This window comes from Saccopteryx leptura, chromosome 3 (assembly GCF_036850995.1).
Source record: "Saccopteryx leptura isolate mSacLep1 chromosome 3, mSacLep1_pri_phased_curated, whole genome shotgun sequence".
Classification (NCBI taxonomy): domain Eukaryota; kingdom Metazoa; phylum Chordata; class Mammalia; order Chiroptera; family Emballonuridae; genus Saccopteryx; species Saccopteryx leptura.
The window spans coordinates 288,329,493-288,356,156 of record NC_089505.1 but is presented as its reverse complement, the minus strand read 5'-3'; the positions used below and the strand labels follow the sequence as shown (position 1 = coordinate 288,356,156).

General features: G+C 54.0%; 2 protein-coding genes across 3 annotated transcripts; both read left to right on the top strand.

Annotated features, from left to right (window-relative positions):
* The first annotated feature begins 6,522 nt into the window (after positions 1–6,522).
* EMILIN1 (elastin microfibril interfacer 1) lies at positions 6,523–14,395 on the top strand. The gene is made up of 8 exons (XM_066378686.1): positions 6,523–7,123; positions 8,291–8,416; positions 8,875–9,095; positions 10,087–12,012; positions 12,357–12,473; positions 12,912–12,929; positions 13,081–13,218; positions 13,657–14,395. The coding sequence occupies exons 1-8, from the start codon at positions 6,954–6,956 to the stop codon at positions 13,992–13,994; spliced, it is 3,054 nt and encodes a 1,017-aa protein (XP_066234783.1). The 5' UTR covers positions 6,523–6,953; the 3' UTR covers positions 13,995–14,395.
* Positions 14,396–14,701: 306 nt separating this feature from the next.
* Positions 14,702–26,643, top strand: KHK (ketohexokinase). Of its 2 annotated transcripts, none has more exons than XM_066378681.1 (8): positions 14,702–15,340; positions 18,871–18,987; positions 21,218–21,352; positions 23,176–23,248; positions 23,963–24,109; positions 25,895–25,983; positions 26,117–26,274; positions 26,361–26,643. In XM_066378681.1, exons 1-8 carry the CDS (start codon positions 15,249–15,251, stop codon positions 26,444–26,446), a joined length of 897 nt encoding a protein of 298 aa, XP_066234778.1. In that variant the 5' UTR covers positions 14,702–15,248; the 3' UTR covers positions 26,447–26,643. The 2 variants fall into 2 exon arrangements, with proteins under 2 accessions (XP_066234778.1, XP_066234777.1); XM_066378680.1 differs by lacking the exon at positions 21,218–21,352 and adding an exon at positions 21,553–21,687 and having other exon boundaries at positions 14,708–15,340.
* Positions 26,644–26,664: the final 21 nt, after the last annotated feature.

Here is a 26,664-nt window from a genome sequence, read left to right as displayed (position 1 = left end):
CAGCGCGCTTCCAAGGGGCGGGCTCTCGAGTGGAGCCGCAGAGGGACGGCGTGCGTCTGGCCGCGCCGCGCAGCTGGTCACAGCTGGTTGCAGCTGGCGCGGCGGGGGATGTGGTTAACACCGCTGTGAGCGGCTCTCCAGAGCCGAGGGGTGCGCTAGATTGAGGTTGCGGCAGCAGGGCTGGGCGGGAGGCTCGGCCTGACCTTAGATTCCGACCCCCCTTTCCTGTCCCGACCCTCCGTGCTTTTGCCCACCCTTCGCTTCCCGGCCCGGCCCAACCAGGTGCTTCCTTTGAGCCCTGCCCTCAGGATCCCCTCCCTAGCCTTGACAGAGGGGAAAGGGATAAGAGGCGGTACAGAATAGAGACAGGGCTTGGGCGACTTGGGTGCCTGTCTCCTCGGAACCAGCCTTTGTGCCCCACATCCGACAAATAGAACGATCAAGCCTATGATCAGACCAGTGCCTCCCTTGCCCTAGCTCCCTCCCACCACCCCACCCCCGGAGATAGGCGTCGGAAATGAGGCGGACCCTCCCGAAATCTAAACCTAAAACTGTGGGACCTCCGCCAAGTGGGAAATCACCCCCCGGATGTGAAGATGGGGAGGGAGGAGGAAGGGCTGGGATAAGCAAGAGGGGTCATGGGTTCGGATTAGAGTGGATCACAGAGAAGAAAGAAGACAGATGATTGTGGGTAGATGTCCTTTCTGTGCGAGGAGAGGCACTCTGGGGCTCTACAGCCCTCTGCCCGGCCAGAACCTACTCCCCCCTCACTCCTTGCTTTTTCTTAGCTTCACCATAAAAGGGAACGGCACTGAGCCAGTCTGGGGCTGGGGGCTGGGCCGTTGCTCTGGAGCTGTCAGGGGTAATGGAAGCCAGTTGGTTTGCGGTAAAGGGGGCCCAGAGCTCAGGAGATGCTTCTGCTTCATTTAGCCAAAAGAAACTACAGGAGCTGTTATGGGGCTAGAACAGCTGGGTCAGGGGACCAACTTGCTGCCTCTGTGTACAGTGAGCTAGGGTGCACTAGCTCAAAGTAGGCTTCCTTGGCTTAGGACCATCAGCAGTTTGTCCATGCTCCAGCCCAGTGACTCCTAAACTCAATCTCTGCCTTTAGTATCTGTTCCCCTGGCCTCCCCGACTCACCCCAGCCCTCACCCAATCCCAGTATTTCTCAGAAGTTTCCTATTTAGAATCCTAAGCCCATGTACCCTCTACATAACCTTGAAACCCCAGAATGTACTTCCTCATGTGCCCCTCAGTGATTAGTCTATTCCCAGCTCTGCTCTGGGAGAATGAAGGTCTAGGTCGTTTTTTTTGTTTTTTTTTGTTTTTTTTTTTTTTTTACAGAGACAGAGAGAGTCAGAGAGAGGGATAGATAGGGACAGACAGACAGGAACGGAGAGAGATGAGAAGCATCAATCATTAGTTTTTCGTTGTGACACCTTAGCTGTTCATTGATTGCTTTCTCCTATGTGCCTTGATTATGGGTTGCCCCTTGCTCAAGCTAGTGACCTTGGGTCCAAGCTGGTAAGCTTTGCTCAAATCAGATGAGCCCGCACTCAAGCTGGCAACTTCGGGGGTCTCAAACCTGTTTTCTCCGCATCCCAGTCCCATGCTCTATCCACTGTGCCACCGCCTGGTCAGGCTGAAGGTCTAGGTCTTAAAGGATTAACCACATTATGCTTCATATCTCCTGGAAATTTGAACCAGACTCAAGTCCAACCAGACCTTAGATCTACCGTTGGAACAGAACTAGACCCTGGAAAGCAGATTTTCTAGACTGCAAATGACATGAGGTGCTTCAGATTTTCAAGGCTGTCCTAAAACCAGCTGAGCCAGGTATAAAACTTCCTAGACTGTCAGAGCTGAAGGTGTTTTCAGGATCATTTTATAAAGAAGGAAACAGACCCAGAGGGTAATTGATTTGATCAGAGTTCTACAACTGATTAGAGAGAGTGCCACCTGATTCTCTTTTCTCTATTCCATACTCCATGTCAGACTGTGGGCTCAGTAGGTTGTCCTGGGTCAGGGACAAGGGGAAAAGGATTTATTTTAGAGCCATCCGGAAATGTCCTTCATTTCCCAGAACTTCCTGTGCCTAGGTCAGTGAGACTTTATCAGCCCTCAGTGGGTCATTTGTCCTAGTGCCTGGAGGAACTGAAATAAATGGCCTCCAGGACGAAACTAGACTCTGCTAAGAACTGATAAAGCTTGAAAAAAGCTTGGGTGGAAGAGTATGTGGGAGATGAGACAGGCAAAGGCTCATCCTGGGGGTGGGGGCACATATGTAGCTTAATCTTTCTGGTTAATGTGATTGTGTCCCAGGGTCTTAGCCTATTTTGCTCTCAGGAATTCCAGTTGCTTTGGAAATCTGGCTATGCCAATACCACCACCACAGCCACCACTGTGTTCCCTCTAATCTTAGTCTCCATTGCAGCATACTTGCCCAACACCTCAGGCTTCCCCAGTGAACCCAGGAATTCTCATCAGTAAATCCAGAGCCGCTGATTTCTATGAGATTTCACAAACATTCATGTCAGCCCATAGGTCTTGGCCTCTAATTACAGGACTGATATGCAGCCTCCTGCAATTGCATTTAAAAGCCAATATTTCTGACTTGTCAAACTTAAAATATAACAGATTTTTAAACGTAAGGGGGCGGGCAAAGGAATGAGTGACAATTGGGCAATGACGAGATAGCTGGGTGACTCCTCAGGTTGCCAGAGGCCCCCTGAAGGGAGAGAAGAGGGGAAAGAACAGAAAAAGAAAACCCACAGCATTAGCCAGGGCAACCTAGAGGGGAACTGGGTTGGCTTCCTGCCAGGTCCAGGGTCTAGAACTGATGCTGAGACCAGCAACAAAGCTGCAGCCTTCCACTGGCAGCAACTTTGAAATCAGGACCTCCTAGGACCATTTCCTTCTGGTCTCCCTGTGTGTTGATCCCCATTCCTCTAAAGGGGCAGCCACAGACTTCCATTTCTGGTAGTTCCAGTGCTTACTTTCACCATCCTGCCTTTTCATTACATTGCTCTCAACCCTCAGGATCCCATTCTGAGTTATGGGACTTCAGAGGCAGATCACTCAGAGTCACATTGAAGATTTGGTGGCATCCTCTCATGGCTTTCAATTATGGTCCTGTGGATGATTCCCAGAATTAAAACTCATATTTCTAATCATCTCCTGGACATTTATTTCCATTGAGATGTGTTCCTCTCATCTTAAACTCAGTGCAGGCACATCTTAGATACTGTGGGTTTGGTTCCAGATCACAGCAAGAAAGCAAGTCATAATCTTTTCACTGAAAGTAAATTTGTAAAAAATTTCAATTTGTGAAAAAGGCAACATCTGTGAGGCATAATAAAGAGAGATGCCTGAATGTTTAAACTAAGATCATCTTTCTTTCCTCAAACCTGCTCCTCTTCTCATCTTATCCATCATGGTTAGAACCCTGGAATCTCCTCCAGTGTCTCCCTTCCCCCAGTCCCTTGTTACCCGGGCATTAAGCAAGCGGGCACAGCCTTCCCTGTCACATCTGCATCACTGCAATGTAGAATTTGGAAGGGGCCTTATACAGCAGACTTCCAGTGGAGTCATGGGACTTGCTCAAAGTGATAACACTACTTAGAGGAGGAGCTACAAGCAGCACCCTTGCCTGACACCCTGCCCATTGCTCTTGCTGACAGCGTCTTCTTTCTGTATGCCTATTGATCCCCTACTCAAAACCTTGTAATCCAAGCTCTTAATCAGCCATCATCTGAATCTCTCCCTAATTTTTCCACAATCAACTTCTCTTTCTGTGCCACTTCTTGACACAAATAAGAGCTAACGTGTCTGAGCATTTACCACATGCCAGGCATGATTCTAAATGCTTTTTATGTATGAACTTAGTCTTCACAGACCTAGGAAGGAGGGTACCATGTTACAGATGAGGAAACTGAGGCAGACCACTTTTCCCAACCTGAAACCTCTCTCCTCCTGTCTGTTCTTCACTTTCTTACCTTAGCACTGTTCAGGTCCTCACTCTTCCAACAGCTCTTCTCTGACTTCCCCAGCAGCGCTCTGTCTTCCCCCTCCTCCTACCCAGAACATGCCTCATCCATTTGTCTGGCCCCCTTGGCACTCTGTCTGTCCTGCCTTGCATTAATTCTCTGTTCTGGAGCTTGTGTCCCATTCCCCAGAATCCCCAGCTGCTCCTTACTGAGTCTTACACATTTGTGCCTCTGCACCTGGGCACCTCCACAGTGCTCAGCACACAGCACTCTCCTAGTACTTACGCTTACCTCTCCCAGGTGTCCCACCACACAGGGAGACCTAGTTCGGAACACAACACCAAGGGCTATCTGAAGAGGGGCCATCTGATGAAGAGGAGGCCAGCTGACAGATTCAAACATCTCAGGAGGAGCTGCCCAGTCGGGCTGATGGTTGAGTCAGACTGAGTTCCTTTCCTGCTATTGAGACTATCAGACTTGCATCCACGCTAGGGAGTGACTTCCTTTGCTAAATAGATAGGGCCCAATTTATCTATCTCCTTTCCCTCCCCCATGTATGGCTTGATCCTCACGGAGACAAGTCTGGGACCCATATCCAATTGATCTTTTAAGAATGAGTCTCGCCCTAGCTCAGTTGGCTAGAGCATTGTCCTGAAGCACAGAGGTGTGAGTTCGATCCCGGTTAGGGCATGTCGGTCAAATAAGTTTGTAAATATCATATATATGTTTGCTCGCTCATAGTTTGCATTTGGTGTGGAAGATAGGCAAAGTCATTATAGCCTTTTAATACTAAGATCTTCTCACCTGACCTGTGGTGGTGCAGTGGATAAATCTTTGGCCTGGAATGCCAAGGTTGCCGGTTTGAAACCCTGGGCTTCCCTGGTCAAGGCACATCCAGTAAGCAAGCAATGAACAACTAGCATGAAGCAATTATGAGTTGTTACTTCCCATTCCATGCTCCCTTTTCTCTCCTGTCTCTGTAAAATCAATAAAGTATTTAAAAAAATACTAAGATCTTGTCAAAACTAAGCTTTTCCCCACACCCTTGACAGTTGCATGATGTGAGGTGGTGCACTCTTATGAGGAATCCCATTTATGCCTCAGATAAGTGGCTTTGTATCAGAGACTTCCTTATTTGTATATTGGCTTAAAGGTTTGGATTTCTACACTATAAAATGGGGCAGACTAGGATCTCTCTCGCTCAGTTCCTGAAATTAGCATTGCAAGGAGAAGCAGCCAAGATGGTGGAGTGCTGAAGAAGAAGCCAGTTTGTGCAGAGAGAAGGAGATGGGGAACAGAAGTGAATAAGGCTGATGAGGTAGAAACCTTTGATTCTAGGAAACTCGGATAAGTCAGTGGCTTTGGGAGCCTTGAATGGAAAGGGAAGTGTTTTCCCACTGTGTGTATTTCTTGCCTGCCAGGTGCAAGCTAGGATTAAAGCTGATGGCCCACCAGTTCTCAGCTCCGTTGTTTCATTACCGTCTGTCCGAATCAAATGCGAACCTGCACGGGCTAGGCAGCTGTGATGGTGGCCATGGCTACTGGCCTTACAGGGCACATACAGGAACAGATCGATGTATCTGTCTCTTCTCTCTTTCCCCCTTCCTCTCTCACTAAAATCAATAAATAAAAATAGAGCATTGTTCTACTGCACCAAGATTGTGGGTTTGATCCCTAGTCAGGGCACATACAAGAAGGAACCAGTGAGCGCACAACTAAATGGAAGTAGATGCTTCTCTCTCTCTCCTTCTTCCCCTCTTCCTTTCTCTTTCTCTCTCTCTCAATGAAAAAAATAAAAATAAAAATCTCCTCTTGCCCATGTTCTCTCCATGCTTGACAGAAGGCTGCCCCCTCCCCCACTCCCATTTCCAGATTCCTTTCTTCCTCTTCTGGTTTCTTGGAATTTCCTGCCTGCCTCAATGGAATCCTTTTCCTTCTCCCTGTTCCTTATTCTCCTTTCTTCTCCCAAGTCACTGACCTAGGTATTTAGATTCTAATCTCAGTCCTGATCTTGACTTGCTGTGTTACTTTGGACAAGTTACTTTCCCCCTCTGGGCTTCAATTTTCACATCTGTAAAAGGAGACAGCTAGACTGGATGATGAGGGGTGTCCTGCAGAGCCCTCCAATCTCTTCTCTCTTTAGAGTCCTCCCCGCTCTGTCTCCCTTCTGGGTCCCTCTCTCAGGTCTTTTCTCCTGGGGAGGCCTGTCCTAGCCCCAGGAGAGCTGTGGCTTCAGCTCCTGTTCCCTGTCTCAGCGGCCAGCCCTGGGCCTCCTCCCCAGCCCTGGCCCCGGCTCCACTCCATGTGGCCCGTCTGAGAGGCTGGCCCCAAGCCCGGCAGCAACTCCACATTTCTGTTTTTCCTTTTTTTTCCCTCTCTTTCCCGGAGTTAACAAGAAGCAGATGTGGCGCACGATGGTTGGAGAGATGGGGGGGAGGAAGGGGGAGGCTGGACCGCCAGCCAGACAGGGGGGAAGGGAGGGGAGTGAGCAAGAGAGAGAGGCAGGAGGCCAGGGCCCGCCCCACACAGCCACTCTTGCGCCTCTGAACAGCCACAGGGGTAAAGTCCTGTCACCCTAGGATCCGGTCATTGGGGAAAACCTATAAGGAGACCAAAAGAGAGCCAGCTGGGACGAGGGGGTGGAGGCCCGGGAAGCAGCATCTGAGAGGGGCAGGGACCAGGCGCAGGAGGACGGGGGCACGGAGAACAAACTCCCCTCAGAGGTGGAGAAGAGGAGAGCGGAAGGAACCAGGAACTGAGGGAGGGACAGACGGGAGCCTGAGGAGGAAAGAGGAGGGGGAGAGGGGTCAGGCCAGGAGGCCAAGGAGGAGGTGTGTGGCTGGGAGCAGTGGCCAGGAAGCTGGGGACAGGACCTGACCCTTGGAGCAGCGGGCATCCCCCTTCTAGGCAGAGGCGCCAGTGGTCATACAGGATGTGCCTCTGAGGGCCCCAGCGGAGTGCCCCACCATGGCCCCCAGGCCTCTCTGGAGCTGCTACCTCTGTTGCCTACTGACCACAGCTGTGGGGGCAGCTAGCTACCCTCCTCGTGGTTACAGCCTCTACACAGGGAATGGTGGGGCCCTCAGCCCTGGGGGACCCCAGGCCCAGAGCGCCCCTCGGCCTGCCAGCCGCCACAGGTAAGTGTCTGGTGAAGAGGGTCCCAGCCCAAGGCTGAAGGTAGGTGAGAGGGTGGGTTAGAAGGTGGGTATTGGGACCCCCACTTTGGCTACCCTCTCCTGGGCTGTCTCCCCAGTGTAAGGAATAGAGGGAGAAGAAGCCCATCCATTCCATGTGTGCCCCCCTTCCTGCTGGGTTTCCTGGTTCCCATGAATAGATAGGTCCCCCTAGTCTAACCTCAGGGAGATCAGCTCCCATGTCACTACCCTGAGGGGCATGGGCCAGACTTTCCTGCCAGCTGCGTACCAGCCTGGAATCCTCCAGCACGTACTAGGCAGACCGTTCATTCCTTTACCTTTAATCCCTTTCTAGGGCTTCCTCAGCCTATCAAGTAATCCATGATTCTTTTTTATTCATTGGTTGACTTTAGGGAGAGAGAGAGAAAGAGAGAAAGAGAGAGAAACAAAAATCGATTTGTGTTCCACTTATTTATGCGTTCATTGGTTGACTCTTGTATATTTTCTAACTGGGGATCGAACCTGCAACCTTGGCATGTTAAGACAATGCTCTAACCAACTGAGCTACCGAGCTACCTAGCCAGGGCAGTAGTCCACGATTCTGACACCACTTTTGCTCTGCTCCTTTCAGCAGTCCAGCCGGTCACAGATTAGAGGCCAGCATGAATGGGGCCAAGAGTGTAGAACTGCTAACCCCATGGGGGACAGGGCTCATCAATGGCTTATTCTCTCCTTAACCCTGAACTGGACCCCTGCCTGCTCGATCCTCTCCCCTGAGGGGTGGGTGGAAGCCAGCATCCAGGGAATCACCAGAGGGCCCCAGCCAGCCAGCTCACATAGGCCACGCCAAGCTGGAGACAGACAGAAAAGGGACATGAATGAATGGGTGAATTCAGAGGCTCCCCAGGACTCCCCTCCCCAGCCACGAGGACCAACTTCTCACAGTTGTGGTTTTCCATTCTGTGCCTCCTCTCTTGTCTTGAAAAGTCTTTATCAACACTGGCCACACAGGAAGACGTGGGGGGAGCTGCCCCTGCCAAGTCTGTGCTTGCACAGGTCCCCAGGGGCCCTTCATCCTTTGACTCTTCCTCAGCCCCTCTGGTAACCCCTGGGCTGTCCTCTGGGGTGTATGGCTCTCGCTTTTGGGCTTAGGTGGGATTGTGCCTGCAGGAACTGGTGTGCCTACGTGGTGACTCGGACAGTGAGCTGTGTCCTTGAGGATGGTGTGGAGACCGTTGTCAAGCCCGACTACCAGCCCTGTGCCTGGGGCCAGCCCCAGTGTCCCCGCAGCATCATGTGAGCCCCAGTGCTGGGGAAGGGGTACTTGGTGGGGGCTGGGCTAGGGCAGCAGGTGGGAGGCCAACGCAGGGTATTTGTACAAAGCAAGTAGCAAAGGTCCGGGCCAGGGGCTTCGGTCAGAGCTGTTTTGAGGAGATGTTGAGGCAACAGTTTGGCTGTTTGGATACTTAACTAGGGGCACACTTAACTAACCTACCCTGCCAGCCCTAACTACTTTCCCTGACCTGGGCCATGCTCAAGGGGAGAAGTTCAGGGTTCCAGCACAGGACAAGGGGAGGAAACATAGGAATTTGGCCCTTGTCCAACAAGCTGACAGCTGTCAGCTGAGCAAGACCACATGGCGAATGGTAAGGGGGACCCAGTCTGAGAGACAGGCCTTGCCCATCTCTGCAGACAGGGGCCATGGTCACTGGCCATGCCGGGAGGGTAAAGAGACTTTTCTCTGCCTCTCCCAGGTACCGCAGCTTCCTCCGTCCTCGCTACCGCGTGGCCTACAAAACGGTGACAGATATGGAGTGGAGGTGCTGTCAGGGTTACGGGGGCGATGACTGCGCTGAGAGCCCTGCCCCAGCGCTGGGCCCCGCCCCCACCACACCCCGGCCCCGGCCCCGGCCCAGCCGCCCCAACCTCTCTGGCTCCAGTGCAGGCAGCCACCTGAGTGGACTAGGGGGGGAAGGTGAGTATGGGGGCCCTGGAAGAGAAGTGGGCTGATAGTGCTGGGCAGAAACTGTGGGGCCAGGCTGTTGAGGGAAAGCCTCATGCTCCAAGTCAGAAAAAAAGGGACAGAAAAGAGTTAATGAGATCTGAGATTCCCTTTCCATGTGTGTGCATACGTGTGCGTGCGCGCGCTTGTACGCGTGCATGCCAGACAGAGATGGAGAGCAATTGAGAGGGACCAGAAAAAAAGGAGGGAGAGAAAGTGAATGTGCTTATGCACAGCCACATGTGGCCAAGATACTTCCTAGTTGGGAACAGCTGTAAGAAGTGGGAACTCCTTGGAGAATCTTGGTTCAAAGGGATAGACAGTCGAGACTACAAGTCCTAGCATGCACTGCAGTCAACTACAGGTCCCAGGCCCCTTGGTGGCCTCTGGAGACTGCAAGTCCCAGAATGCAGCAGTCCCTGTTGCTTTCCCTTGTGTGCTGGGTTCTGCGGATGTGCTGTGTTTGCCTGCCAGGGAGAATGCCTTGTTGTAATTATGGAAACAGGAACTTCTGGCTGACTCTCTCCCCACCCACAGGCCCCCACAAGCTTGCCACAGAACCTTGTTTGTCCCCTGTGGTGTTGTGGAGAAGTACTGCCTAGGAATAGTCACTGTCATGCAGGCCACAGGGCCTCTCACACATTCCCACTTCACTTGCCCTGAGGGAGCGACATAGTGTTATACCTATTTCATGATGAGGAAACAGTTTCCATTCCATAAAAGTTAAGAGGCCCCTGGACCGTGAAAAGGACGTGGGTTTGGTGGTCAAACAGATGGCCTAGAGGCATTCAGTGAATGAAGGTTTCCTTCTGTCTCTCCTTGCTCAAATCACCCAGCTAAGGGGTGGCTGAATCAATCACTAGGGCCTCTGACTTCCTGTTGGGAGCTGGGAAGCAGGACCCAGGAGGTAGGATCTGAGCACTGAGGTCGGCCCCTCTGCCCTACGTCTTCCCCTCTCCGCCAGGTCCTGGGGAGTCAGAGAAGGTGCAGCAGCTGGAGGAGCAGGTACAGAGCCTGACAAAGGAGCTGCAGGGCCTTCGGGGTGTCCTGCAGGGACTAAGTGGGCGCCTGGCAGAAGATGTCCAGAGGGCGGTGGAGACGGCCTTTAATGGGAGGCAGCAGCCTGCGGATGCAGCTGCCCGCCCTGGTGTGCACGAAACCCTCAACGAGATCCAGCAGCAGCTGCAGCTCCTGGACAACCGCGTCTCCACCCACGACCAGGAGCTGGGCCATCTCAACAACCATCACGGTGGTGGTGGCAGCAGCGGTGGCAGAGCCCTGGACCCTGCCCCAGCCCTACCTGGCCCCAGCGAGGAGCTGCTGCGGCAGCTGGAGCAGCGGCTGCAGGAATCCTGCTCTGTGTGCCTGGCGGGGCTGGATGGCTTCCGCCGGCAGCAGCAGGAGGACAGGGAGCGGCTGCGAGGACTGGAGAAGCTGCTGGCCTCTGTGGAGGAGCGGCAGCGGCAGCTCGCTGGGCAGGCTGTGGGCCGCAGGCCTCCCCAGGAATGCTGTCCCCCAGAGCTGGGCCGGCGGCTGGCAGAGCTGGAGCAGAGGCTGGAGGTTGTGGCGGGTTCAGTGACAGTGCTGAGTGGGCGAAGAGGCACTGAGCTGGAAGGTGCAGCGGGGCAGGGGGGCCATCCTCCCGGCTACTCTAGCTTAGCCTCCCGCCTCTCCCACCTGGAGGACCGCTTCAACTCTACCCTGGGTCCCACGCAGGAGCAGGGGGAGGGCTGGCCTGGGCGTCCCGGGGGACTGAGCCACTGGCTGCCGGCTGCCCGGGGTCGGCTAGAGAAGCTGGAGGGGCGGCTGGCCAATGTGAGCGGGGAGCTGGGTGGGCGGCTGGACCTGCTGGAAGAGCAGGTGGCAGAGGCTGTGCAGGCATGCGGGCAGCTCTGCTCTGGGGCGCTAGGGGAGAAGGACTCCCAGGTTAGGGAGGTCCTCAGTGCCTTGGAGCGCAGGGTGCAGGACAGCGAGGGACAGTTGCGGCTGGTGATCTCAGGCTTGCACAAGGTGGGAGCAGCTGGGGAGGCCCAGAAGGCTACACTGGAGGGACTGCAAGGTGCCGTAGGCCAGCTCCAGGGCCGTGTTGATGCTCAGGATGAGGCAGCTGCGGAGTTCACACTTCAGCTGAATCTCACAGCTGCACGGCTAGGCCAACTGGAGGGTCTGCTGCAGACTCGTGGGGACGAGAGCTGCGGGGCCTGCGGCGGTGTCCAGGAGGAGCTGGGCCGCCTTCGGGATGGTGTGGAGCGCTGCTCCTGTCCCCTGCTGCCTCCACGGGGCCCTGGGGCTGGCCCAGGGGTCGGGGGGCCAAGCCGTGGGCCTCTGGATGGCTTCAGTGTGTTCGGGGGCAGCTCGGGCTCAGCCCTACAGGCCCTGCAAGGAGAGCTCTCCGAAGTCATTCTCACCTTCAGCTCCCTCAATGACTCGCTGCACGAGCTCCAGACCACCGTGGAGGGCCAGGGCTCTGATCTGGCTGACCTGGGAGCAACCAAGGACCGCATCATCTCTGAGATTAACAGGCTGCAGCAGGAGGCCACAGAGCATGTAATGGAGAGTGAGGAACGCTTCCGAGGCCTGGAGGAGGGACAGACACAGGCCGGCCAGTGCCCCAGCCTCGAGGGGCGATTGGGCCGTCTGGAGGGAGTCTGTGAGCGGTTGGACACGGTGGCCGGGGGACTGCAGGGCCTACGCGAAGGCCTATCCAGACACGTAGCCGGTCTCTGGGCCGGGCTACGGGAAACCAACAGCACCAGCCAGACGCAGGCAGCCCTGCTGGAGAAGCTGCTGGGGGGGCAGGCGGGTCTGGGCAGGCGGCTCAGTGCCCTGAACAGCTCACTGCTGCTCTTGGAGGACCAGCTTTACCAGCTTGGCCTGAGGGACCTCACTGGTAAGGGGGCAAGAGGAGGGAGGTCTGGGGTGGGGCGTCTGTGGGGAGAACCCCTTTCAAGTCCTTTCTCCGCCGCTCACAGCAGCCCATCTACTTTTCCCTTGCTCTCCCCCACATGAGTTGCAGACCCATCACTGTCCTGTCACTGTCCCAAGGGTTGATTTATCCACAGAGAGGACCCAAGGTTCCCGCTCCCTGTCCTCCCCCAATGGCTCAAACAGGGCTGTGGGTGGAAGCCAGGGATCCAGCCAGGGATCCCATCAGCCTGTACAGCAGGCTTTACCCTCTTCGTTCTTTGGAAACTCCTTTTACAGCTCTCCTTCACCAAACTTCTGTCACTGTAGGGCCTGCAGGCGAGGCTGGGCCCCCAGGGCCTCCTGGGGCACAGGGACCCCCAGGCCCTGCTGGACCTCCAGGACCTTCAGGCAGGGATGGACAAGAGGGGCCCATCGGGCCACCAGGTAGGTAGGCTGAGATCCATGCCCCAGCCAGGGTTACCACCATTCTGGGCAGTGCCAGGCTTGACATTTCCCTCTGAAATTGACAAGGAAGGAAGGAAAGGGGCAAGGAATTGGGGGTCCTAGATAGCTGATAGTGATTAGGAAAATGACTGGCAGCTGGAACAGTTACTGTGTTGGCTAATGTGATAGGGTGGCCCCAGTGCTGTATTGAAGAGCAAGGTTGAGCCTGCAGCGGTTGTGTCAGGTGTTAAAGGCTGGGGGCTAAGGGGATAGGCCCAGCAGTTGAAGAGCGTGGACCTGTTCCTTCTCATGGTACTCCCATTCCTACTTTGAAGTCTGCATAGCACCTAGCACAGCTAGACAGACTCAGCAGATGTTTGCCGAGTGACTCAGTGAGAGCTGCTCTACCTCTCACTGTTCCCTTTCCTCCTCTCACAGGTCCCCAAGGTGAACAGGGTAAGTTTTCATTTGATGCTGGAGGGAGGGGAACTGAATTAGGGGTTGGAGGATGGTAGGTCTCAGGCAGTCCTGGGGGTAGGACTCCAAAGGGGAAGGGGGCAACTCAGTACTGAGCATCTACTCTGACACCCACCCTACTCCCACCCAGGAGTGGAGGGGGCACCAGCAGCGCCTGTGCCCCGGGTAGCCTTTTCAGCTGCCTTGAGTTTGCCCAGATCTGAACCAGGCACAGTGCCCTTTGACAGAGTCCTGCTCAATGATGGGAACTACTATGATCCAGAGACTGGTAAGCTTCTTAGGGGACTGGCTGGGGGCACTGGGCAGAATGGCAGGGAGAACCGGTGGGGAGGTTATGCAGTGATATGTTCTCATTTTTGCCTCTTTAGACAAAGTGAATCTCTTCATGCTTGAGTTGGGGAGAGTTCTATTCTTTCTTTTTTCATTTATTCATTCTCACCACAGCTTGGGCTGACCACTGGGGTGGGGAGGGGAGCAGTCACTCATTCAACAGCTCTTTATTGGGGACTCTCCCTTGCCCAGGCATTGTTTTGAGTGCTGAGGATGCAGTAATGAACAAAACACCCAATCCCCGACCCTCCTGGAACTTACACTCTTGTTGAAACGAGGTGAAAAGACCCAGCAGGTCACTCTCTAGTCCTGGAGTTCTGGGTCCCAAAGGCCCTTGCCACCTGTCTCTCCTCCTGACTGCCATCCTTGCCCACAGGCGTGTTCACCGCGCCCCTGGCCGGGCGCTACTTGCTGAGTGCGGTACTGACTGGGCACCGACACGAAAAAGTGGAGGCTGTACTGTCCCGCTCCAACTTGGGCGTGGCCCGCATAGACTCCGGTGGCTACGAGCCTGAGGGCCTGGAGAATAAACCGGTGGCCGAGAGCCAGCCCAGCCCCGGCGCCCTGGGTGTCTTCAGCCTCATCCTGCCGCTGCAGGCCGGAGATACAGTCTGCATCGACCTGGTCATGGGGCAGCTGGCGCACTCGGAGGAGCCGCTCACCATTTTCAGTGGAGCCCTGCTCTACGAGGACCTGGAGCTAGAACAGGCGTAGACAAAGGGCCGGGCCTGACCGGCCCAAAGTGTCTGTGCCAGCCGGAGAGCCATCGGGAGTGGCGGGCTTCCCACCCGGGACTGGGCTCTAGCCCGGTACCCCAGCCCAGGCGAGGTGCCCTCTCCAGACCCGCTATGACAAAGGCGCCCAGAGCAGCCTCCTCCCCGCGAACGGAGCGCGTCAGGTGGGGTCTCTGGAGTCTCCTCGCCCATACTTTTGGCCTGATCGCTGTCGCAGGACCCGACTGCAGAGGAGCAGAACCTAGCACCCTAGAAGCTCCTCCAACTGGCTTCGAGGCCAATTCCCTGGGTTCCGGGGCTCTCCGAGGGTGCTCCGCCCTCCACCGCCATACTAAACTATTCAGGAATAAAGATACTTGGTTTTTATAAAAAAACAGAACAAAACAATATACACCGTCTGCTTCAGTATGTTGAGGGGTCGATAGGGACAGAATGGGGAAGCCCCGAGTTCCGGACGGGGCTCCGGTCCTTGGCTCTGCACCGGGGGGCACTGCCAGCACTTGCTCTGGACCTGTCCGCCACTAAGTGCGCGGGCGGTTGAGAACCCCAGCGGGACCCTCTTACCCGGCACACCCATTCCGCCCGTGTCCGCCAGAGGGCGCGGGGCGCCGTCTCGTCACGTGACCGCCGCGGCTCACCTTGCAGCCCCAGCGGCTGAGGCGGGGCCTTGGGCTGGTATTGGCTGGGCTAGGGGGGGCCTGACCGAGCAGCAGTGCTTCGACTTGCAGGGACAGGCCGCATCTGTGAGGCCGGCTCGAACCGCGGGTCTAGGCTGTGGAGTGGGAGCTGCTGGTGCAGGAGAGGGCTGGGCAAGGGTCCCCTTTCACTGCATTTTCTTTTTGCATTCATGAGATTGCCTAGGCGTGCTTTAGAGAGGTTTGCTTTAACTCCGAGTCCGTCTGACAAAGGAGGAAACTGAGGCCGATAAGTGGAAGGCGTTGCCATCTGCTGTGTCACGCAACTTGCTGAGGCGAGGCCGTGGACCAAGACCTCGGGGTCTGCGCTCCCAGGCCTGCTTGGGTCGGTGGGCATCGGGAGCACGGGCCCTCCAGCGCTCTTTGCAGCGCACTGCACCCCCGCCGCTGCAGGCGTCTCCCGGGAGGAGGAGCTCGAGGCTCCGAGGAGGAGCAAGGGCAGCCTCCCCGCAAGCGGGAAAAGGATCCCCCACGGAGTCAGAGCCAGAGCCTGGGAGAGCACCTGCAGCCCAGCGTGCAACGGCTCCCGGAGCGGCCTCATGGAAGAGAAGCGCATCCTGTGTGTGGGGCTAGTGGTGCTGGACATCATCAATGTGGTGGACAAGTACCCGGAGGAGGACACTGACACCAGGTAGGGGCGCCCGGACCCCTCGGAGACCCCAGGGGCCGCTGCAGCCCCGCGTTTGTGCCCAGCGACCGCCTACAGGGCTGCGGGCATGAGAGGCCAGCCTCGGAAGCTGGTGCTCCGTGCCCTCTGTATGGGACCTGGGGGAAGATCGGAGCCCTTTAGTAATGAGACCCAGACTTCGGATAGCATTGTGTTCGCCAATGCCCACTTCAACCCGGGGACTGTGATTATCCCCATTTTGCCCATAAACACGATTGTCCCCGTTTTTCCCATAAACAAGTTGAGACTCTGAGAGATGAAGAGATTTATACAGGGGCACGCAGCTAGGACGGTGCAGGACTAGTTTTTGTTTTGTTTTGTTTTTTAAACAAGACCTAGGCACTTGCCTCTCACCAGTATTTACTTCTAATTTATTTACCACATATATATCTAATTTATTTCTTTTAAAAAAAAATTAAGGTACCTTACAATAAGAACTATGTATGATTTAAAGCCATGGTATTTGAACTTCACTATACTTCAGGTTGTGCTGGCACTGGAGGGAACTTTGGAGGTGTTATGGGTTATGGATAGGGCTGACTCATGTGCCAGGACAGACTTCTCTGGTCTTAAATTCCAAAAGGAGTGTAACAGAAGTCCTTTCTACAAGTCAGCAGGCAGCATAGTGAGTAACATGCTTCTCAGTTGTCTGGTGAAAGCTGTCATTTGTTGGTTCTTACATTTACTCTAGATAAGAACTATACCATTACAGTGTAATCCCAAGAAAGCATTTCTGTGGGCAGAACACAGGGCTTTCTCTGGGGGAGTCCAATGTTTAGAATACTGAGAAGAATTGCTCCTTGGCTATCGGTCTTCTGAGCCAAGAACTGGATAACAAGCCAGTTCAAGACTGAGCTCAGCAAGACCCTACAGCACTGATAAGCCAAGTGAGGCTCATTGAGGGAAGGACCAGGCATTCCCCAGGCTTTGGGCCCATCCAACACTGTCACCACGTTATCACACTTTCTTCACGGTAACCCATGGGGAAAATGTAAATATCAGCCAAATCCTTTCTTTATAGATGAGGAAGATGAAGAGAAATGAAATGACTTTTGTTAGACCATGTGGTTAATGAGTGGCAGAGTATAATCACAACCCAAGCGTCTGAACTCCGAGTCTCGTGCCCCAGCCCTCTGTCATCCCTTGTGCTCCCTGTCCCGCTGCTGCTGCCCATCTCGTGGAACTGTCCCTTTGCTTTGGGCTGCTTTGTTTGTCAGAGGTTAGAGTCTTTTGCCAGGGGTGCTGGGGCAGTGGGAGAGAGCACAAGGTGTGCCCACCTACAAGACAGCCCCAGGACACCGTGCACGGTGAGGAGCCGGGCTTTCTCTCGGGAGAACAGTGCACCTTCAGGAGCCACGGGGCCTCGCAGGACTGAGGACTGTGGTGGTCCTGAGGAAAGCCCACAGCCTCCTTCAATGACGGCCGGAGCCCCATGGAGGTGAGGACAGGAGATCCTGCCACCCTGACGGGCTGGCTCTGAAGGCAGGCACTAAGTGAGGCACCTCTCTGAAGAGAGCTCTTCCATGTTCTCCGTGCCCCCTGCCCTTCAGGGTGTGCCCCCTCCCCCAGATCCATGGCTCTGCTCCTCATGCAGGGCACTTTGGCTGTCCTGAGGGCCTCTCTCCCGTGTTCCCATCCCCCCAAGCCCAGCTCCTGGACTGTGTGTCTCCCAGATGAGCAAGCCCAAGTGGGGACCCGTCCTTCCCAGCCTCTCAGCCCCAGCTGTCCCAGGCTCCCCAGGCTCCACAGGCAGCAGGGGACTCTCAGGAGCTGCCACCTGGTCCTCGGCCAGACTCTGAGGAACGGCCCTGCCTCCCAAAGTTCAGGCCAAGAAGAGCCTTCCAGAAAGCATCCTCATGTCCAGCAGAGCCTTTCTGCACATAAAGTTGGCTGTTGGTGCCTGACCTGTGGTGGCGCAGTGGATAAAGCATAGACCTGGAATGCTGAGGTTACCGGTTCAAAACCCTGGGCTTGCCTAGTCAACATATGAGAGTTGATGCTTCCTGCTCTTCCCCCCTTCTCTTTCTCTCTCTCTACTCTCTAAAATGAATTTATAAAGTTGGGTATCAGTGTGACTTTGAAGGGTTTCCACAGAATAAAACTATATAGCCTTTCTTTGAAACCTCATCAGAGGTGGGGCCTAACTATAGTAACTTTCCATTCAAATTGACAGTGTGCATTGCAGTGGTTTGGGAGTCAGGAAACCTGGATTCTGATACCACCTTTGTCATTAACTATTGGTGTGATTTTGAGCAAATCAGATCCCCCTAGGCTCTCCCTCTCTTCTCTGCATGATCATTTCTCTAAAGCTCATAGCTTGAGAAACGTTTGACCCTTTACAAATTAGTATCCTTCTTTCAAATGAGATCGTGGTCCCTTTCCCCCAAAGCTGAAGGGAAGTTCAGGGTTAGGTTTTGTGTACAAATAAACCTTTGTCAAAAAGTTCTGCCGCGTTTATTTCCCTTGATTAGAGATTCTTTGGTACTTGTTTCCCGTATTGTAAGCTGCCACAGTTCTTCTTCTTCTTTTGGAACCGAGAGAATAGAAATAGCAGCCTGCCTTGTTTATCTCACAGTGTCATTGGAGCACAAGTGAGAAGTCATTGAAGTGTTTTCACTGTGTATGCAAAAGTTTTCATTTCTATTGTTGATGATGACAGCGCAGTCATACAGGTGTATTTTGAGTTAGTTGCCTCCCGTTAGACTTTCAGTAAAGATGGAGAAAAAAAAGAAAAGGTAACTATGGGAGGTGATGGATGGGTCAACAAGCCTCATTGTGGCGATCATTTCGCAGTATGTATGTACATCCAAATCATGTTGTGCTTCTTAAACTTACAAAATGTTATATGTCAGTTATATTTCAATAAAGCTAAGAAAGGAAAACAAATAAACAAAAAAGATGAAGGAAAAACTGGTCCTCACCCAATAATCTTTTAAACTTTTGACATCGTAGAAGGTAGCTCGCCCTCCTTTTACATGATCACAATGTCCAGGTTCACTTCCTTCTTACTCAGTTTAACCTGAGTCATTATTGAAGCGGCTCTCCTAAGGCAGGAGCAGGTGGTAGATTTAATGCCTTTGGGAAGTGGCACTTGGAGTCACTCAGCTCTCGACGGGAGGCCGCAGGAACAGCAGCTCTCCTTGGGGCAGAGGGGAGATATTGTAACAGGAGGAGGAGCTAACCCCGAGGGAGTGGAGCCCTCAAGTTGTCACGGACCTGAGTGAGTGGTTTCCTGATGTCCTAGGGATAGGTGGGAGATAGAAATTCATCACTGTGAACTTGAATTTAGCCCATGCTGGTCTTCAGCCCAGCAAGCCACTTTGCTTTGTTGAGCCTTAGGTACTCATGTAGAACATGAGAAGACCAGCCTGGGTGCTTTCTGAGGGAGTTCTAGCCTTTACATTCTGTGGGCCCTCCCCAGGGTCCTGTGGTCAGTCCTGCTTATCCCAGGATGAGCCTGCTGGAGCTGCAGGGACCCTCCTCGTGTTTTACAGGTGCTTGGCCCAGAGATGGCAGCGTGGAGGCAATGCATCCAACTCCTGCACCGTCCTCTCGCTGCTGGGAGCCCCCTGTGCCTTCATGGGCTCGCTGGCCCCAGGCCATGTTGCTGAGTGAGTTGGGGAGGGAGCAGGAGAGGCCTGCCCATAGGGTGGAGGGAAAATTCAGTCTTAACCCTGAACGGCTGGGCTATAAGAAATGGTTTATGACCCCCAGAAATGGGTGGGAGGGGACAGAGGGGAGTCCCAGCACCCCAGAGCTCCCTGGCATGGCTCATCTGCTGCTCAGATGTTAACGCTGCTCCTGTTAAAGGTTTCACTTCCACAGCCTGATTCCCTGGAGTCCGCTTCAGCTTCCCCCACTTCTCCTTCCTTGCTTCCAACAGATGGCAGTGGATGTGACTTTGCCCTTCTTAAATCTCTTATCCAGGCTGTGCTTGAGGCAGAAGGCACTTAGCGACATGTTGTACCCATCCTTCCTCAGGGATGTCTAGCATTCATGGTCTGAGGGTCCAGGCTTACACTTTCTGTCCCAGTTGAGTTGGCAGGACCAGTGCTCATGTCCCTATTGTTCCTGAAGCAACAAGATCACCCTGGCCAAGGACACCCCGGAGCCTCATGCTAAAGCTGGGCCCAGACCCTGCCTCCCGCTCATTGTGAGGCTGCAGCCCATATGTGGCCCACGTGCTCTTCATGTTGGCTGCTGCAGGGACCCAAGAACCCTTTGACCCCTAGCACTGCCGACTCAGCAAGCACTTATCGGGAGGTGAGGCCCACACTTTGCCCACTGTGGGCACTGGGGCAGGCTCCAAGTTGTTGGCCTGTGAAGTGCAGCCCTTTGAACCCCGGTTTAGGGGAGCCTGCTGCAAGAGCCCAGCCCCCTGAGCCACAGCCAGACACCCTTCCTTGATGAACTTGCGTGAAGTGAATTGGGGCGAGAGCCTGCCCTGTGAGGTGGGACAGAGGGACCTGGAGCCAACAGATGGTCGCTTATTAATCTTCGTCCACAGCTGTCTTCCCTCCCAGCTGGAGGAAGACTGGCTTGTGCTTAGGGATAGTGGACCCCCCTTTAAGTAGCCATCATGCTGATGGGTGGGCCATTCCGAATTCTCCACATGTGTTCAACAAACTTTTAATGAGCACCTACCATGTGCCAGGCATTGTGGGTACAAAATGTTACTTGGAAGATGAAACCATATTCTCTATGTTGTGGCGAAGCTACTATTTGAAGGATCCTTGCAGTTTAAGACATGGACCAATGTCCTAACTTGGTGTGTGTGTGTTATACACCATTGAGTCAGCTCTAACTCCTGGCGACCCTACAAATGAGTGATATACACAGTGTCCTGCCCTCAACAGCCCCGCTCAGCTCCTGTGGCCTCCTTCCCTGAGTCAGTCCCTCTCAAGGTTGGTCTTCCTCTGTTCCCGCTGCCTTCTGTCTCCCCCCACATTCTCATCTCACCTTGACACAAATCTGTATTGTCCAGCTTTGGTGTTGCCATATATGGGGTCCAGGCATAGTGAGAAAAGCCAGGTGATGGCTGGATGACTGGCATAAGTGCCAGCTCTTAGGCACAGGACACTGCATTTCCAGAGAGGTCCAGGAAGGAGGAAGGAGAAGGCTGGCCTTCTGTTTTCCTGAGGGATTGTCCCCCAACTCACTCTGACCCGAGGGGATTCTGGGCAGGAGTCCTGAATCAGGCCCGAACTGTGTGGCATCAGGTGGGGGGAGCCAGCTTACTGCCCAGGAGGGTCCACCTCGCTGCAGGAGGACAGGCCACCAAGCACTGAGCAGGCCCACCAAGGCAGCGCCACTTCCCGGCCGGGCACAGTGGAGGCAGGTGGAGAACGAGAGGGCTCACTGTCGGGCTGGAAGGGACTCGGGAGAGAAGGCTGCCATGGGATGAATGTACAGAGGGCAGCTGGGGCAAAGTATCACCTTGGTAATTATTAATTCTACCTGGGCTGTGCATGACACAGGCCACAGTGCCCTCACCTGCTTGTTTCAAACAGGGCACATACTGTCAGCCCCAAATCTATGCCCCCCCACCCCCGCCCAGCTTTACAAATGTGAGCAAATCCTTTCCAGCTTGAGTCAGACTGAAGGACAGTGTCAGGGTTGGAGTTTGCTTTGTGTCAGGACCTAAAAGAATGTTCGTTAGTGTTTTTCTCTCTGAGCTCCAGCCTATGCGTCCCTGCCTCTCCTGCCTCCTTGCTCAGCCTGTGATAGCCGGTGATTTCTAGTTCCCCCTAACCCCCTCTGCCTGCATCCAGGGTCCCTAGTGGCCCTTCCAGTCCCCAAACCTGTTGAACTGCACCTCCCCGGGTTACTCCACCCTGGCAGTTTTGTCCTGGATGACCTCCGCCGTTATTCTGTGGACCTACGCTACACGGTCTTTCAGACCACAGGCTCCGTCCCCATCTCCACAGTCATCGTCAACGAGGCCAGTGGTAGCCGCACCATCCTACATGCCTACAGGTTTGTATGCCTGCCTGCACCTTGCCAGCTGCCGCCGCCATCACTGAACTCACAGAACAGGACCCTTCTTTTCTTGGAAGATGGGCACTCAGCACCCGTGTGCTCCAGCTCCCCTCCCCAACCCTATGGAAGGTCCAGGCCACTTGTAGGCTCTCATTTTTGTCTCCTTGCCCTTCCTTTGGCTCTGGCTCCACCCCAAGTTTCCTGGTGGCTGACTTCAGACAGCGGGGTGTGGACGTGTCTCAGGTGGCCTGGCAGAGCAAGGGGGAGACCCCGTGCTCTTGCTGCATCGTCAACAGCTCCAATGGCTCCCGTACCATTGTGCTCTATGACACGTAAGGGTCCCTAGCCTCACCCTGCCACACGCACCAATCAGTTCTCTTGTGTGCCACCATGGGCATCCCAATTGCCCACCTTCTGTGGCCTCTCTCTCTGTACCAGAAATTGTCCCTATGCCGAACTGCTGAGTGATTTACGAATTGTTTTCAATTAGGGGAGAAGTAAGGTGGGAAGGGACGGGCTTTGCTCAGCCTGGCAACTTGGCCTTGGTCAATACCAAAAACAGGCAAGCAGGTGGGCCTGTACAAAGTGTAATTTATGATGTGATTTCTCTGTAATTAGTCAATCAGCAGCCTGGGTTGGAGTGTGGGGAAATTGTTCTAAGGATAAAGAGTTGGAAGATGTGATTCAAACCTTCTTAAGCCCTGAGGGGGACCCAATGGGCTTTCTAGGGTCAGCCTCAGAGCTGCCAGCCTGCAGCATGGCACCAGGAGCTGGGGTTCAGTGTTCAAAAGGGACAAGGCCCTGCAAAGGTCCCAGCATGATGAAGCCAGACCACACACCATTCATGCCATTGATACAGGGGGCACACTGGGTCAGCAGGTCAGGGCCATCTGATGTAGTGCTAAATTACAGGGTTGGGCCCCTTTAGGCTCCAAACTACTGGGGAGAGGCCCTGTGAGCTCAGACCCTTCTCATCTTCCCCAGATTCCCTCTTGAAGAATCTCAGAGGTTTTGTACAATGAGAATCTAGTATGTGCCAGGTACTATGTTAGGGCTGACACGGCCCAAACTCAGCTTCCCTGGGGTCCGGGCCTTCCCTACTGCCCAGCATGACCACTAGATCTGGGGGAGAGGACCTAGGACAAACTTCATAGCCAGTGGTCCCTGGGCTCTATGTGTCCCAATGAATAAGTGGGTGGGTATACATGCTAGTGGCAGCATTCACATTGGGCAATAATAGTCATCTGCCCATTAAGCAAAAATCTGTAGCTACTTTCATCAAGGGATACTACATGAGTATCCACAGAAAATTTAGGCAGAAGAGCTCTGGGGTGAAGCTCTCTGAGGAGAAATGTTTATTGCCTGCTGGCCTCAGTCCAGGCATATCCATACATATATTACCTCCAACCAACTGCAGCAGGCCTATGAGGCTGTGAGTAAGGGGGATTCTGGGAATTGTAGTCTTTGGTGCTCTCAGGGCATTCTGGGAGATGTGGTCTCCGAAGTACACAGAACTGGCTCCTTGACACATGCTGCAACTGATTTTCATAATATCACAGTCTCAGACATAGAAAGGGCACCCTAGCAAACTCCAGTCCCCCATCTGGATGGAGCCAGGTAGGGCAAGGAATGATTGTGAATTTAGCTTGGGACAGGGTCTGACCCAGAACCCAACCTCAGAAGTGTGTGCTGTAGACCCAGCTTCCTGCTACGCTGCAGTCAGCGCCAGGCATAAGGACCCTAGCAGCCCGTTGGAGATCCTGGCTCTAGCCAACTTTACCATGCCACTTTTTCTCTATCCTTTCTGTCTTGTGACTTAGGAACCTGCCAGATGTCTCTGCTCTGGACTTTGAGAAGGTTGATCTGACTCGGTTTAAGTGGATCCACATTGAGGCAAGCCCTGCCCTACCTTTGTTTCAAATGGCTCAACCTGCCAGCCCCTCCTCGTGTTTTGCCTCCTTCTTGGTCTCTTTGAACCATGAAGTGCCTTAGAGATCAATAATTCTGCCTCCCCCGCCCCCTGACCTCTGCCCCCTTTTACGTTCTATTTTATATTTTCAAGTAGAAAGCCAAGACCCACAAAGATTGGGTGACTTACTCAAGGTCACATAGCAGGATGCAGACAAGCACCCATGAGACAGTCCCGTGCTTTCTGTGTTACAGGCTGCCCTACCTCGTCCACACTGGTGGAAGCCTGGCTGCAGGAGGACTGGCCATTACCTCTGGGAAGGCAGGAATGGCAGGGCTTGAACCAGCTGCCAAATAAAGGGAGCTAGAATATCCGTTGCAAGAGAAGTTTTGGAGTCTGAGTGGGAGGAAACCCTAGTAAATCCTGAGTTCTAATCCTAGCCATATCATTTAATTTATTGTGGGTCCTTAGAAAAGTCTCTTTTATTCTTTAGTCTCCTCATCTATTAAATGGGAGGCTGGTCAGTAAGGCCGCTAAGGTCTATGATAAGCTCTAGAATATTGAGATTGAGGATGGAGTTCCAGCCCAGCCTCCCCCATTACCTCTACCCCACCACTCAGTTTCAACAGGGAGGGAAGAATGAGCCAGATTGGCTGGGCACTTCCCAGCTGGTCCTGAGCTGCTCTGCCCTGCCGCAGGGTCGAAATGCATCGGAGCAAGTGAAGATGCTGCAGCGGATAGAACAGCACAATGCCCAGCAGCCTCCAGGGCAGAAGATCTGGGTGTCCGTGGAGGTGGAGAAGCCGCGAGAGGAGCTGTTCCAGCTGTTTGGCTATGGAGATGTGGTGAGCGTCCCATGCAGCTTCTCCTTGCCACATCCAGCTAAGTTGGTTCTTAACAGGAGCCTGAACATGTCCTTGTCTTGCCTCGTCTGCCTAGAATGGCTAGCTGCTCATGGCTTAGTGGTGTTGGCTAGAGGTGAACCAAGCAAAGAGAGGCCAACCCCCAGCTTTGGGCTCTGGTGTAGGCATAGGAAGTAGCCAAGGAAGGTTCATGTACTCCAGTGGTTGCATAGGTATGAGGGTAGCCAAATGGCTTGGACAGGGTGAAGACAGCCAGCCATAGGCTAGTCCTTCGTGGAAGCATCTTCTCCTGGGCCTGTTCGGTCGTTTTCTCTTCAATGTGTCTTTCAACTTGGGGTGGGTAACAGGTTGTGGGTGAAGGAGATTGGGAAGGGGACTTGCACAGGGTGAATTTGAGCAGGGAGAGACGTAAATGGAATCTGGTTGACAATTTTAGCCTCATTGTGGAAGCTGGTTGGTCCTCAACCTTCACTGCAAGTGAAAAGATATGGGTGACTGAGCCCTACCCCTGTTCTCTGATTGGCAGGGGTGGAGCCTGGGCTAAAGTGTGTTTTTTTGTTTGTTTGTTTTTTGGGTTTTTTTGTTTGTTTGTTTTTGTATTTTTCTGAAGTTGGAAACGAGAATGCAGTCAGACAGACTCCTGCATGCGCCCAACCAGGATCCAGCCGGCATGCCCACCAGGGGGTGATGCTCTGCTCATCTGGGGCGTCGTTCTATTGCAACCAGAGCCATTCTAGCGCCTGAGGCAGAGGCCATGGAGCCATCCTCAGTGCCCGGGCCAACTTTGCTCCAATGGAGCCTTGGCTGCGGGAGGGGAAGAGAGAGACAGAGAGGAAGGAGAGGGAGAGGGGTGGAGAAGCAGATGGGCGCTTCTCCTTTGTGCCCTGGCTGGGAATCGAACCCGGGACTTCTGCACTCCAGGCCAACGCTCTACCACTGAACCAACCGGCCAGGGCCTGTTTTTTGTTTGTTTTTTTTGAGAGAGAGATTAGAAGCACCAACTCATAGTTGAGGCATCCTAGTTGTTCTTTCTCATATGTGCCTTAATAGGGGGGCAGGGAGGCTCCAGCTGAGCCAGTGACCCTTTGCTCAAGCCAGTGACCTTGGGCTCAAGCCAGCAACCATAGGGTCATGTATATGATCCCATGCTCAAGCCGGCAGCCCTGCTCTCAAGCTGGAGAGCCTGCATTCAGCCGGGCAACCTCGGGGTTTTGAACCTGGGTCCTCAGAGTCCCAGGACAATGCTCTATCCACTACGGCACTACCTGGTCAGGCATTTTCTTTACTTCCTTTAAAAAAAAAAAAGGCTGTCTCTGACGATTCTAATGTGTAGCTGGTATTGAGGAAGCTTTTGAGGCCCTACCACTTTGTTTTTCAGATGAAAAAACCAGACCTGGACATACTATTATGAGAAAAACAAAACCAAAAATGCTCCTGAGAGTTGGTGGTTTAACTTGGCAGTGATAGATTTCACCCCAAGATGGCGCTCAAGGCTCGTTTGGGGTTTTCAATTGGGAGGAAATTCATCAATTGTAGAACAAATAGATCAGGGCCTGTGTATCTCAATTTGCAGGGCTGTTTTTTGGCATATCTTGAGCAAATATGAAAACTTGTCCCTGTGGGGCAGCGCAATGCTATCTTAAGGGTTGGGGTAGCCATGTTGGAGGATCAGGGTTATAATATGGGCAATGGTAGGCTGCTGGTGGTGAGTGACTAAGCTGTGACCAGAGTTAGGGTGATCGTCAGCCTCTCTTCCACTGTCCACAGGTGTTTGTCAGCAAAGATGTGGCCAAGCACTTGGGGTTCCAGTCATCAGTGGAGGCCCTGAGGGGCCTGTACAGTCGAGTGAGGAAAGGGTGAGCGGGGAATCCGGGAAGGAAGAGGCCTTAGGAGTAGGAGTGAGTGAGCCTCCAGGGTCTGCCCTGGGGAGGGGGAGTGAGACCTGGGGTCAGGGGTGAGCTGACGCCCATCTGACAGATGGCCTTGCAGGGCTGTGCTCATCTGTGCCTGGGCTGAGAAGGGCGCCGATGCCCTGGGCCCTGACGGACAGCTGCTCCACTCAGATGCCTTCCCGCCACCCCGGGTCGTGGATACTCTGGGGGCCGGAGACACCTTCAATGCCTCGGTCATCTTCAGCCTGTCCCAGGGTGAGTACCACCACAGGAGGCACAAGGCTGGGGCCCGGCCCAACCCAGAAGGCCAGGCTGATCCAGCTACTTGTCCCTCTCTCCAGGAAAGAGCATGCAGGAGGCACTGAGGTTTGGCTGCCAGGTGGCTGGCAAGAAGTGTGGCCTTCAGGGCTTCGATGGCATCGTGTGACTGCCCTGTGGCAGGAAGGCACTGGCTCACCCCTCCCTTGGGGACCAATATCACCGGCTGCTGTTGCTTCTCCCTCCATCCAGCCTGGCATCCAGGCTGCCCTGCTCCTGAGCAGCTGCAGGCCATGGGAGGGCTTCGCCTGTGTCCTGGCGTCTCACGCCGCAGAGCCACAGAGCAAATAAATCTCCTTCCCCAGAGCCTGCTTCCTTCTGGCAGTC

Coding starts and splice junctions, on each gene's coding strand:
- EMILIN1 (XM_066378686.1), top strand. CDS start 6,954: ATGGCCCCCAGGCCTCTCTGGAGCTGCTACCTCTGTTGCCTACTGACC. Junction 9,096..10,086: donor GAGTGGACTAGGGGGGGAAG/GTGAGTATGGGG, acceptor CCTCTCCGCCAG/GTCCTGGGGAGTCAGAGAAG. Junction 13,219..13,656: donor CTACTATGATCCAGAGACTG/GTAAGCTTCTTA, acceptor CCTTGCCCACAG/GCGTGTTCACCGCGCCCCTG.
- KHK (XM_066378681.1), top strand. CDS start 15,249: ATGGAAGAGAAGCGCATCCTGTGTGTGGGGCTAGTGGTGCTGGACATC. Junction 24,110..25,894: donor TGTTTGGCTATGGAGATGTG/GTGAGCGTCCCA, acceptor CACTGTCCACAG/GTGTTTGTCAGCAAAGATGT. Junction 25,984..26,116: donor TACAGTCGAGTGAGGAAAGG/GTGAGCGGGGAA, acceptor ATGGCCTTGCAG/GGCTGTGCTCATCTGTGCCT.